General features: G+C 44.3%; 1 protein-coding gene across 1 annotated transcript in view; it reads left to right on the plus strand.

Annotated features, from left to right (window-relative positions):
* LOC128323156 (calcium-activated chloride channel regulator 1-like) overlaps positions 1 to 12,324 on the plus strand; it is a 38,152-nt gene that overhangs the window by 10,719 nt on the left and 15,109 nt on the right. Inside the window, exons 7-10 of the mRNA XM_053245876.1 lie at positions 2,064 to 2,288; positions 3,704 to 3,881; positions 7,739 to 7,845; positions 9,803 to 10,030. Of these exons, the coding sequence (XP_053101851.1) occupies positions 2,064 to 2,288; positions 3,704 to 3,881; positions 7,739 to 7,845; positions 9,803 to 10,030 (738 nt within the window). The remainder of the gene's footprint in view (positions 1 to 2,063; positions 2,289 to 3,703; positions 3,882 to 7,738; positions 7,846 to 9,802; positions 10,031 to 12,324) is intronic.

Consider the following 12,324-nt stretch of genomic DNA (forward strand, 5'->3'; position numbering starts at 1 on the left):
CCACCAACCACACTCCACTCTGGGCCACCCCTCCGCCCTGTGTGAAACTATACTTTTCCTGAAACCTCCATCATACCCTATGGGGAAAATCTGAAAGATGGGCAAACTTCAAAAACTCACCAGAAATCAGCAGTTTGCACAATTCCTTTGATATGTTTGTGGCAGCTTCCACTCATTGGGCACTATAACCCCCACCCACTGTTTTGACCATGTGACCCATTTTAAAATCTGAATTAATTTGGATTCAGATTCGGATTAATTCGGATACAAAACAAAACTGAGGTGATTTGGAAGGCTTAATTTTGGACAAAATACAAAATGGGGTTGATTCGGATTTGGTAAAAATTGAAACAGAAAAAATAGAAAACGCGCAACCCTATTTCATTGTACTATGGGCCTATTGGCTATAATAAACTTGATGATGATGATGATGAATGGAAAATAGGAATTTGCATACATATTAAAATGGCATACTTAATGTAGCCAACCATGTTGTTCAGCCCATGGCTAAAACAAATACTTTGACTGGCTTTTAAGACTGAGGATGTCATTAAAGCCATTGTGAGAATGGGAAGAATTAAAAACGTGTATTGAAGCTATGCCTTTTGCAAACTGCAAATTGTTATCAAAAGGGTTACTAATCTATCATCTAACTTCCAGTACAGTGTACTGCTGGGCAAAGTGCATCCACTCAGTGAATGATAGCTGACATAAGGGATTATTTCAGTGAAAGGGGAATAATGCCAGGGTTTCATGGCGCAAATTCAGCAGCATTAATCTCTACTGTCTGCTGGATATTCCCTGGACCAGGAGTGTAGTGAAGTTGGAGCAGGTCCTGGGGAAAGTGACGATGGGCCCTCCGCCTTCCTCTCTAACACCCACATCTCAATAACTTTAAACTGCTGCACACAAGAACTGTGTTCTTGAGCCTTGAACTAGTGTTGCATAGCATGGGTGTCTGCAGGCTCTTTTCCAGGGGAAGCAAGCTCCCACTGATGGCCCCCTACCCCACTGTAAAGAGACACATGTGCTAGATCAGGGATTCTCAACATTGGGTCCCCAGATGTTAGTAGACTTCAACTCCCATAATCCCCAGCCCCAGTGGCCTTTGTTTGGGGATTATGGGAGTTGAAGTCCAATAACATCTGGAGCCCCAACATTGAGAATCCCTGTGCTAGATCATCAGATGCAGGGAGGGGTGGCCACTATTGGAAAGCAGGGCAGCTCTGCCCATCTCCTGTTCCTCGGAGGTTGGCGCTTCATTCAGTGCTGACTCGGTTCAGCATGCCCCAAGGCTGGGAAGAGGAATGGAGCTGCCCCAATTCTGACTGGATCCAGAAGGAGCAACTAGCCCCCTCCCCCCACCCCCTGGGGATGCTGCACAGGATTCTCGAGGCCTGGTCCCCACCCCTCCTTTCTTCTATGCTCACGATGAGCTGGCTAGGGGTGCAGGCTCAGCCCATATCTTGCTCAGCCTGTCTGACAGGTTCACCAGCCAGGGAAATGATGGCTGTTACTCAGTGACAGCATTTTCCTGGCTGCTGAATCTGTCAGTCAGGTTGAATGAGGGGTGGACACAGTCCAGCACACAACTCACCAAGCAGAAGGAGAGGAGGGGGGACGAATGCTGCCACAGACTCCTAATCTTCCCCCACCTCCTGGAGGCTTTACAGACAGGGCTTCTATCCCGAATCTCCTTCAGAAGAGAGTGTGTGTGTTCACACACCAGCCAAACCTACCCCCCCAAGTCCCTTTGAGATCCTTGGAAGCACTCTGCACACAAATCAGAGGTTAAGATGAGTATTGTCCAAGAGCACAATCTATGGAGCAAGCCATCAAAATAAACAGTGCTCTTGCACATGTCTTTTCATTTCAACTAAATAGTAATACAGATGATTGTTCAGGAAACTCAAATAGTAGGCATTCATAAATATTGTATTCATATATATTTATTTCCAAAGTACAACAGTTTAAGAACAGAAACTTTTCAGGTTTTTCTTTTCTTTTATTGCCTCTCCTGGATGGCATTGACTATTCTGTGAATTATTTTTCTCCGTATGCAGTATGATCGCATTAATCGACTGAGGCAAGCTGCAGAACTATTCCTGTTACAGATCATTGAAACGGGGTCCTGGGTTGGAATTGTCACATTCAGCAGTTCTGCAACCATCAAGACTGGTTTGCAACAGATAACCAGTGACACCGTGCGTCGATCTCTTGCAGCCTATCTGCCTACCTCAGCTGGTGGAGGAACCAACATTTGTTCAGGCATCCGCTCAGGATTTCAGGTGAAGGAGAAAAATTCCCAGTTACCTTTATCTCTTTGCTTCTGCTTAGACATTTGATTTTTCAATCATGAACCTTCCTTTTGAGTTATAGTATTAGACGACCAGATTACATTATTAGATCACTTTAATTTTACCTTTATACCTGTGTTTCTACTTAGACGTTATCTTTTCCATTCATGAACATTTCTTTTTTGATTCTGCTATTTAAAAAATCAATATTATTATTGTTATTATTATTAGATCAGTTTACAAAAGTAACATTTTTCTTTTGAAGAAATGGACACTGAAAGGGGGCTGACATCATTGTGAGCTATGGAAGGGGGCCAATCAGGATTAGGGCTTTTGCTTCTACTGTGGCTCTGATTTGGATTGGAGCACCCCAGACTGCTAGTTGCCCCAGGAGCAAAGCTGCCATTGGCACCAGAGTCCCAAATTTGATTCCCCCTTATCCCCATTGCTGCTAATTAGGAAACAATTTGGTAGCAAAGGAGGTGCCAGAGAGAGGAGCAGAGCAACTATCCTGCAAGGATTGATTTGCAAGGCAGCCTTGCCCACACTGTAACCATTATTGATGAAGTGCTCATATAAAAAAGAGTCAAAGACATTGCAATTTTTTAAACAATCGTAAAAGATATTGGCTAACACAATGCACAGTCTAATAGCTACTGAAGCAGTGTTACTGTATTGATCCCCATTCTTATTCTGCAGCCACCGGGTTTTGAAAATGTTGTAGCTTGTCTTATGATTTCACTGCAGCCCTGCACAGAGTCTTACATCTCAGTTTGACTGTGCATCATGTTAGCCATTGTGTCCATCTCACCCAAATGCTCCTTCTTTTAGAGATAGAAATGTTAGCTCTTGTAAAGTTCATGCCAAAATAAAAAGCATGAATGGGTTGGAGATGGAGTTCCAGTGCATTGACCTTTTGCACCAACTATCCTAATGACCACTAGGGGCACTGGAAGTAGAGGTAGCTAGTGAGGGTCTCCTTTACCTGTTCCTGCTTTCCTCTACTCTATGACCCCTGCTTTGACTCCCCAGGCACTTCCTGTACTGAGTCAGTCCTCTTCTTTTCCTCCTAGAGAGAAGATGGAGACAACTCTCTCCCTCTCTAGTATTTATTCATTAAGTAACTGATAGATAGGATAGGTCTTTCCTATCCCAAATGTACTTCACCAATCAATCAATTTAGTTTAGACTCTACAGTGATATCCATGTGTGTTACTTAAATAGCTGTAACAACTAAAATCTGCACTATGTAACTGGAGTGGTAGCTTCCTTGGTGCTTTGCTCAATAATCACAAAACCTCAACATGTGGAACTTCATAGAATTTATCCAACATTTTAAGCATCCTGTGACTTCTACATTATTTGTACTTTTGCTGCTAAAATTTGAAATGTTCTCTTCCATACAGGTCTTTTTACAGAAGTATCCCAGCACTGAAGGCACTGAAATTGTGCTCTTGACAGATGGAGAAGACAATTCAGTGCAATCTTGCTTTCGTGAAGTTGAGAAAAGTGGCTCAAAAATTCACGCCATCGCCTTGGGACCAAGAGCTGCACCAGAACTGGATATACTGGCAGACATGACAGGTAAATAAGCAAGCAGAATATCAAAATCTTACAATGCCACATGGAGGCAGTTGATTGATTGATTAAGTGCTGTCAGGTCGGTGTCAACTCTTAGCGACCACATAGATAGATTCTCTCCAGGATTATCAGTCTTCAACTTGGCCTTTAAGGTCCCTCAGTGGTGCATTCATTGCTGTCGTAATGGTGCCTCCAAAAGGTGGAATTGCCACAAGTCCCTGCTAAGTCCTACCAAGCTACCATCCACTCATAACTCCTCCTACCTCCAAAGCTCCATCCATGGAACCTCTTCTATCAGCTACAATACCTAAATAGAAATTCCATGTTCAAAGGCAGTATATCTTTGAATACTAGTTGCTGAAGAGTTGACCCTATTTTGGTAATGGTCACATGGGAAGTCAGGAAGTAGGCAATACAAGCCATTGAAAGCCAATGTCTGAGGCATGGAACAATTTGCCACCCCACTGACCATACCGCCTAGTCTGGAGCTAGCATCTTCACCATGACCTGAGGAGGACTAGGGGTGCGCACAAAACCAGGTTGCCCAGTTTGGTTTGAGTCCAGACCAGATTCAAACTGGACCAGGCATGTTCAGTTTTGTGCACTGCCCCCTTGTTTGTTTCAGGGGTTCGTGATTAATTTTTTCCGATCTACTTTTTTTAACAAAAAGAAATATAACTCATCACTGCTGCTCCAGGGGCTTGTCTGCGGCGGGGTCTCCAGAGGTCCCTCCCACCTGCCGGCCTCCATTAAGTTCCAAATAGCCCAATTTGGGTGGTCTTTGGCCCATTCTGGGCTTCACCTCCATGCCGGTGGCCATTTTGGAGGCTGCCGCACATGCCCAATGGGCCTCTGTGTGGCTGGGTCATGAACCAGGTCACGCAGAGGCCTATTGGGCATGTGTGCCAGCCGCCAAAATGACTACCACCATGGCGTGAAGGCTTGGAACAGGCTGAAGACCACTCAAACCAGGGTATTTGGAACTTAATGGAGGCCGGGAGGGGAGGGGGAACCTCTGCAGACTCCCCCTCAGCCAAGGACAAGCCCTCAAAGTGGCAGTAAGTTATATTTCTTTTTTTAAGTTTAATTTTTAATAACAACAACAACAACACCCCAAACATGAACTGGGGGTTGTTCAGTCAGTGATCAGACTGAACAGGGGCAGGTTCAGTTCGGGAGAGGTTTGATGTTGAACCACTGAAATAGCCCTGTTCGATGTCGAACAGGTTCGATACTGAGCCCATTCATACGTCCTTGCTGAGGGCACAGCCCTGCCTTCATCCTTTTAACTCAGTCTCCTGGAGGCATTACAGACAGGGCTTCTACCCTGAATCTCCTTCAGAAGCGAGATTGTGCGTTCACACACCAACCAAACTTACCCCCAAGTCCCTTCAAGATCCTTGGACCCACTCCACACACAAATTGGGCTTTGTTTTCCGAATTCTAGCTTATCTCGAGGTATTTCTGGGTTTTTTAAAATGCTGGTTTTAAGTTACTTTTTCTGAAAACGCTGGAGGAAATAGGAGAGGCACTGACACAGAATCATTAGCATGATAAGTAGGATACTCTCTTTACAAATGCAGATGTAGCTCTTTAGTGGTCCCCCCACATTGGCTAGAAGGAAAACACAGAAGAATACATGTGAACTTGCATCAAAAGCAAACCTGAGACCAGAGGGGAGGGGCTGCTTCCCTCAATGCCGCGAGTGTGATTCCAAGTGGCTTCGCTCAAGATTTACCCTGCAGCATGAAGCCATGTGTGAATAACTCCCTGATGTCCAAATATCCCTAGTAACAGTCCTCCACTGCTGCTGGAACCAGTGTTTAGAAAACTGGGCAAAGCTCCTTTTAGCAACTCCCTGTTGTCTCTGCCTGGGTAGCAGCCATACCCTCTGCCTGGGTAGCAGGCTTTGGAGTAACATTCCTCTTAGGTGACCATACCCAGCTCTTGTGTGTTCCTAGGTAAGCTAGCAAAGGTCTTGACCCATTTCACCTCAGAGTTGTCCAAGATAGGTGTAGCGACCCTGAAACTATTCTCATGATCAATGAAAAGCAGGCTAAGGGAGCTTAGCCCGCTTTCCATGGATCGTGGGAACCACCAGGCTCGCAGAAATCGTGGGGATAGCAGGGATTGTAGGAACCACCGGGCAGCGAGCGCTCCGGCAACCTCACCTTTTTGCTCGTGTGTTGCCGCAGTGTACGGCGACACACAAGTAGCCCTCCAACCAGGAGGCTGCAAACAGCCGCCCGGGCTTGGGGCTCTCTACAGGATACCCAGCCCACTCGCGTGGGACATCCTGGAACGTCTGGGCGCCCCGCGGCCCCCAATCCCCACAGCTCCTGCCGGCTGCTGACAGAGCCAGCAGTAATGTGGGTGTCCGATTTGGCTGCCCAGTGTTGCTTCTTGATCGTCTGCGGGGAGAGCGGGCTAAGCCCACTCTTCACACAGAACCCCCTCTTGCGCTTCACACTGATCGTGTGATGTGCCTCCCAGTGTGGCCTAAAAGAGTATAAAAACCAATAAATCTAACATACTAAAAATGAAACAACAGAAACAATAAAAACAACAAATGCAGCACCAAAATACCAAATATATAGCTTAAATGTATCAGACCCAGGAAGAAAATACATACAAGATTCTATATTCAATTCCAAACTTGAATAAATGGCAATGTTATTAGCTCTAACAACATGCCATCAAGGCAAGTGCTGAACAAATGGACAAAGGAGAGTGTTCTGCAATCAAGGTACCACACCACAAACTCTCAGCAGACATTTTGGCCCCATTCACATGTAATGGGAAACCAGAGTTAAAGGGAGCAGAGGTTGGCTTTATTACGTCTGAATGCATGGAACCTCTGCCCTGTTGGAAAAGTGACTCAAGGTTTTCTTCCCCAAACTCCAATTTGAACCCTCCATTTCAATTTGTACTACGTTTAGCTGTTGCCACCTAATGGCACAGTGGGAAATGACTTCACTTTGAACCGGTCAGGGGTTGCCGGTTCGAATCCCCACTGGTATTTTTCCCAGACTATGGGAAATAGCTATAGCTATATAGGCAGCAGCAATATAGGAAGATGATGAAAGGCATCATCTCATACTGTACAGGAAGAGGCAATGATAAACCCCTCCTGTATTCTACCAAAGACAACCACAGGGCTCTGTGGGCACCAGGAGTCGGTCGCCAGGAGTTGACACCGACTCGACAGCACACTTTACCTTTACCTTTAGATGTGCCTACCTGAGGTTAGCAGCCGGCTGCTGTATGCCAAATGCAGAGGATTCTCCGAAACCAGAGTTGAGGGAGGAAGCTCCTCCCTCTCTCCATTCAGATTGGCTGCTGTGGCTGTCCTTCATGTGAAGGAGGAAACCTGGCAGCCAGTCACCCCACATGTCGCAGCAAGTTTCCCCTCCTCTTGGCAGTCTGCTTAACTGCAGTTTGCATCCAGCATGATACTTCCAAGTGCCGAAAGGTACGTGCAGTGGGCGTGGAACCGTGGATCAATTGGAGCCTCGATTCCACATTATGTGCAAATGTAGCCATAGAGTTCCAATGATCCTTACTTATTTCAAATTTCATATCCGATACAACTGACTAGCTAATTGTAATAGAAAATGGTGGATCTGAAGGAACTGAAAAAATAGGAGATTTTTATTCATTTCCTGTCTATAGGAAAGCACAGTTACATTCCTATACAGTAAGAGTCATAGACCTTGGTTCAGCTATACATATGTGCAACGGTAAGCAATTCGATACACACTTTGCAGTATTAAAAAGCTGCAGCTACCAGCTGGGGCTGTTTCTGCACCCACACTTGCAAACTGGTTTATATGCTAATCATTCTTCCAATTGAATTTCAGGAGGTTTGAAGTTTGCTGCTACAGATAGTTTGGATTCCAATGGTCTCATAGATGCTTTCAGTTCAATTTCATCAGGAAGTGGAAATATCTCTCAACAGTCTATTCAGGTATGGCTTTTATGAACTCATGAACAAGCAGGACTCAGTTGTTTTTCATTTATATTATTTCTAAAATTGCTAAGCATCAGAATGTGGCAGCCAGGTTGGTCTCTGGGTCATCTCGGAGAGACCATGTTACTCCTTTACTGATGGAGTTACACTGGCTGCCAATAAGTTTCCGGACAAAATACAAAGTGCTAGTTATAGTGCTAGTGCTAGTTATAAGTGCTAGTTATAGTGCTAGTGCTAGTTATAAGTGCTAGTTATAAGCCCTATAAGACAAAATACAAAGTGCTAGTTATAGTGCTAGTGCTAGTTATAAGTGCTAGTTATAGTGCTAGTGCTAGTTATAAGTGCTAGTTATAAGCCCTAAACGGCTTAGGCCCTGGGTACCTAAGAGAGCGTCTTCTTTGTTATGAGCCCTACCGCCCATTGAGGTCATCTGAGGAGGTCCGTCTCCAGTTACCGCCAACTCGTTTGGTGGCTACACAGAGCCTTCACAGGGCCTTCTCGGTCACTGCCCCGAGATTGTGTAATGCGCTCCCTGCTGAGATACGATCCTCGCCATCTCTGGCAATTTTCAAAAAACACCTGAAAACCCTTCTTTTCACCCAAGCTTTCTCAGCTTCCTAAATTGTGAGGGTTTTAATTTCTTGTTTATTTTAAAATTCAAAACCCAATTTCGGGGGTTTTAATCACTGTAATTGCTTAATTGTTGTTTTAAAATGTTTTTAAATCGTTAATTGTTATATTGTTTTTTAATTTGTTTTAACTCCTTACTGTTTTAGTGGTGTGTTTTAACTGTAAGCCGCCCTGAGCCATTTTGGAAGGGTGGTATACAAATCAAATCAAATCAAATCAATCATTCAATCAAAATATACAAATTAAAAATAGCTCAAACCTTGCATACAGGTTTACTATCAGGGATTCTCAATGTTGGGTCGACAGATGTTATTGGACTTCAACTCCCATAATCCCCAACCAAAGGCCACTGGGGCTGGGGATTATGGGAGTTGAAGTCTTGCTTTTCATTGATCATGAGAATAGCTACTTTCAAGCTGTTCATTCCCCTTGGGTGTGTGCACAAAACCCAGTTGTCCAGTTCAAGTCCGAATCAGACTCGAACCGGACCAGGAATGTTTGGCTTTGTGCACCCCGGAACAATCCCTGGTTCGGTTTGAGTTCGAGCTGGTTCAGGGGTTAAAAAATAAAAAAATTTAAAAACAAACTCACTGCTTCTGGGGGCTCTGCCATGACCACACAGCAGTGCCCCCAAAGGCGGTGAATTATTTTTCTTAAAATCTTTTAAAACAGAGCTCCTGAACCAGCCAGAGGTGTTCAGCCTGATCTCAAGCCAAACCAAGGCAGCTCTCGAATTGGGCCTGTTCAATGTCAAGCCAGTTCAAATTCAAACCAGCTCGCACATCCCCAGTTCCCCTACAAAGGGCATTATGATATTAGCAGTTTTATTTTCAACCCACTTCCTAATGAATCCTTGCATGGAATTTGCCTTCCCCCTCACCCACAACTATTGCACACTGAATCAACATTTTCATTGAGCTAAACCACATGGCTCTGTGGTTGCCAGGAGTCGACTCTGATTCGACGGCACAATCTTTCCTTTTCCTTTATCCACCAAAATCTCAACATCCATTTCCTAGTTGGTGACAGGTCAGAATCCATCAGTGTATACATGGAGTTTTTATTTCACCTCCTAAATAGTTTGATGTCTATCACATGCAAATTTGGTCACCTCACTGTTTATCCCAATTTGTGTGATGGCACTCTCTAGCCAATGAACTAGAACTATCCTTAAGAGGGGAAAGAAACCATATGTCTTAAGTTATAACATTTTCCTGTTATATTCTAATACTTTCACAAAATATATTCACAAAAAAGACCACATGTCTTAAGTTATAACATTTTTCTGTTATATTCTAATACTTTCACAAAAATTTCCCAACAGCTTGAAAGTCAAAGTCAAAGTATCAGTGCCGGCAGATGGCTGGATGGTGTGGTGTCCATCGATAAAACTGTAGGAAATGACACATTCTTTGTCGTTACATGGAGTGTAAGTGTATACCCACCAGGAATTATCCTGACGGATCCAAGAGGGAAAAAGTACATTAATGAGTTTGTAATTGAAAATACCAATGTCCGGATGGCTCGACTCAAGATTAATGGAACTGCAGAGGTAAAAACCAAACTTTCATTAAACCCCACTATGTATTTCATGTTACCTTCCCCTGGAGGTTGCAATAAGGGAGCGAAAGGGATTCAGTTATCACTGGGGTGCCTCTCTTCTTCAACAGCTGGTTCACTCAACTCACCAGTGAGCCCATCTATCCATCCCCCCATCCCCGTTTTCTCCCTCTTCGGTCTCCTTTTTCTATCCCTTATATTTCCACCACTCACCTCACAGCTCTCTTTCCCCTGCTAACTGGGCAAAGAGGCACCTTTTACCGTGGTGATTCTCTTTATTTAGCAGGGGGAGAGTAACTGGTCCTATCCACCCCCAGCTCAGTACCTCCAGTGACTGTTGCTGGTGTCTATCTTGTGTGGTTTTTTTTAGAATGTGAGCCCTTTGGGGACAGGGATCCATCTTATTTATTTATTATTTCTCTGTGTAAACCACCCTGAGCCATTTTTGGAAGGGCAGTATAGAAATTGAATTAATAATAATAATGAGGACTCCTCTCTGACTATTGTCAGAAGCCCTGGAGACCAACCATACACAGAGAGACATGCATGGCTGCAACAGCATGCTGCTGTCCTCCAGTGCTTGGCCAGGAGTGCATTTAGTATTATCACAAGGCTGTCCCTGCTTCAGCAGGGCTGTTGGAAGGCTCTTCTGGGCCCTAGCTACTGCTAGGGGTGAGGGTGTGCTAAGAGGAGGTGAGTCCAAATACATTTACTAAGAAACTTCCTGTACCTTTTAGAAAGTAGGCAAACCCGTTGTACAGAGTTGCATGGAATGCAGCCATGCCAACCATGGTTAGTGTCACTGCAGTTCAAGTAGCATGATGGGTCAGGCAAATGAGAAAGAGCCATGCAATGTGCCTCTGAGACTTCCTCAGAACCATTTGGAACACAGAACACAGGAAGCTGCCTTATACTGAGTCAGATCCTTGGTCCATCTTATCTACACAGACTGGCAGCAGCATCTCCAAGGTCTCAGGCAGGATTCTCCCTCAGCTCTATCTTGGAGATGCCAGGGAGGGAACTTGGAACCTTCTGCATGCAAACATCCAGATACTCTTCCCAGAGAGGTCCCATCCCCTAAGGGGAATATCTTACAGGAGTCCTTGATGCAGCATTCTGTGACTGTTCCAATGGCCCTCAGTATCCCAAGTTTGCATTTCTCTGTTCCTAGAATATGAGTACTAGGCCTGGTCATGCAACAACCAAAGCCCTAACGCTGCTCATAAGATAGGCCTCAGGACTGTGATGGGGCCATTGAAGCCACCACCTGGATCTGAGCCAACTGCTCTGAACCTGAAGCTCACCTAGGAGGTGCCCAGCTTCCTCTCCAGGCTCCCTGATGCTAATGTTCCATTGGGATGAGGGAAGGAACATACCTGGTCCTGCTTACAGCCTTCATAAGATTCCCAGGTCAGAATTTCCCAAACTTCTATTAGCTAAGAGCAACTTTTTACTGAATTAAAATGAATGGCAATAAGGGTGGATTTGGAGTCCCCGATCTTAAGCTTTATTTTGATGCCTTTCAACTGAAGCAACTCATTCATATCATTTGAAACAATCGGGGGATCCCATGGATTTCTATTAAATTTCCTCAGAAGCTCAAACAATTTGAGCTCTCACATTCAAACAAGGACAGCTGAAGCTAAATTAGCAGGTTTGAAAACCCCTTCCCTTGTCGCCACACTAAGAATCTGGTGTTCCTGAGTTAAGAAATTGGTACTTCCCACTTCACCAACCTTCCCTATTTTAGATCATCCTGCATGTGTAAACCCAAGCAAATATAAACTATATGAGAAGTGGAAGTCAAGAGGGATTTACAGACTGAGGGGTATTCTTGAAAGAGGAAAACCAAGGAGACAACGTTAAAAATTGCACATGGATGTCATCTTATTCCATTTAAGATGCTCTATATCACTAAAATGTCATCCCTGCTCTGCTGGTGGAGATGAAAGAACAGAGGCACTCTCCTTTCTTTATGGTGGATATTTCACATATTTTTACTCATACGTGGAAGGTTATCAGCAGCAAATTTATCATATAATTTCTGAAATAATCTTACCGATCTTCAGCTTGACCTAGTCTTAGCTCTTATACAAATAACAAGAAAAACCCAAATAAATGTATGTCTTTAAAACCCAAATAAATGCATGTGTTATGCTGTTTATTGAAAATAAGAATAAAAATTGGGGGGAAAGTAATGGCGTACTTCTCTAACGCCCCCCAAAAGATGTAATTTTCAGGTGTATAAGAGCACCAATTACCCTCCCTCACAGAAGACACACAGGT

This window comes from Hemicordylus capensis, chromosome 4 (genome assembly GCF_027244095.1).
Source record: "Hemicordylus capensis ecotype Gifberg chromosome 4, rHemCap1.1.pri, whole genome shotgun sequence".
Lineage (NCBI taxonomy): Eukaryota > Metazoa > Chordata > Lepidosauria > Squamata > Cordylidae > Hemicordylus > Hemicordylus capensis.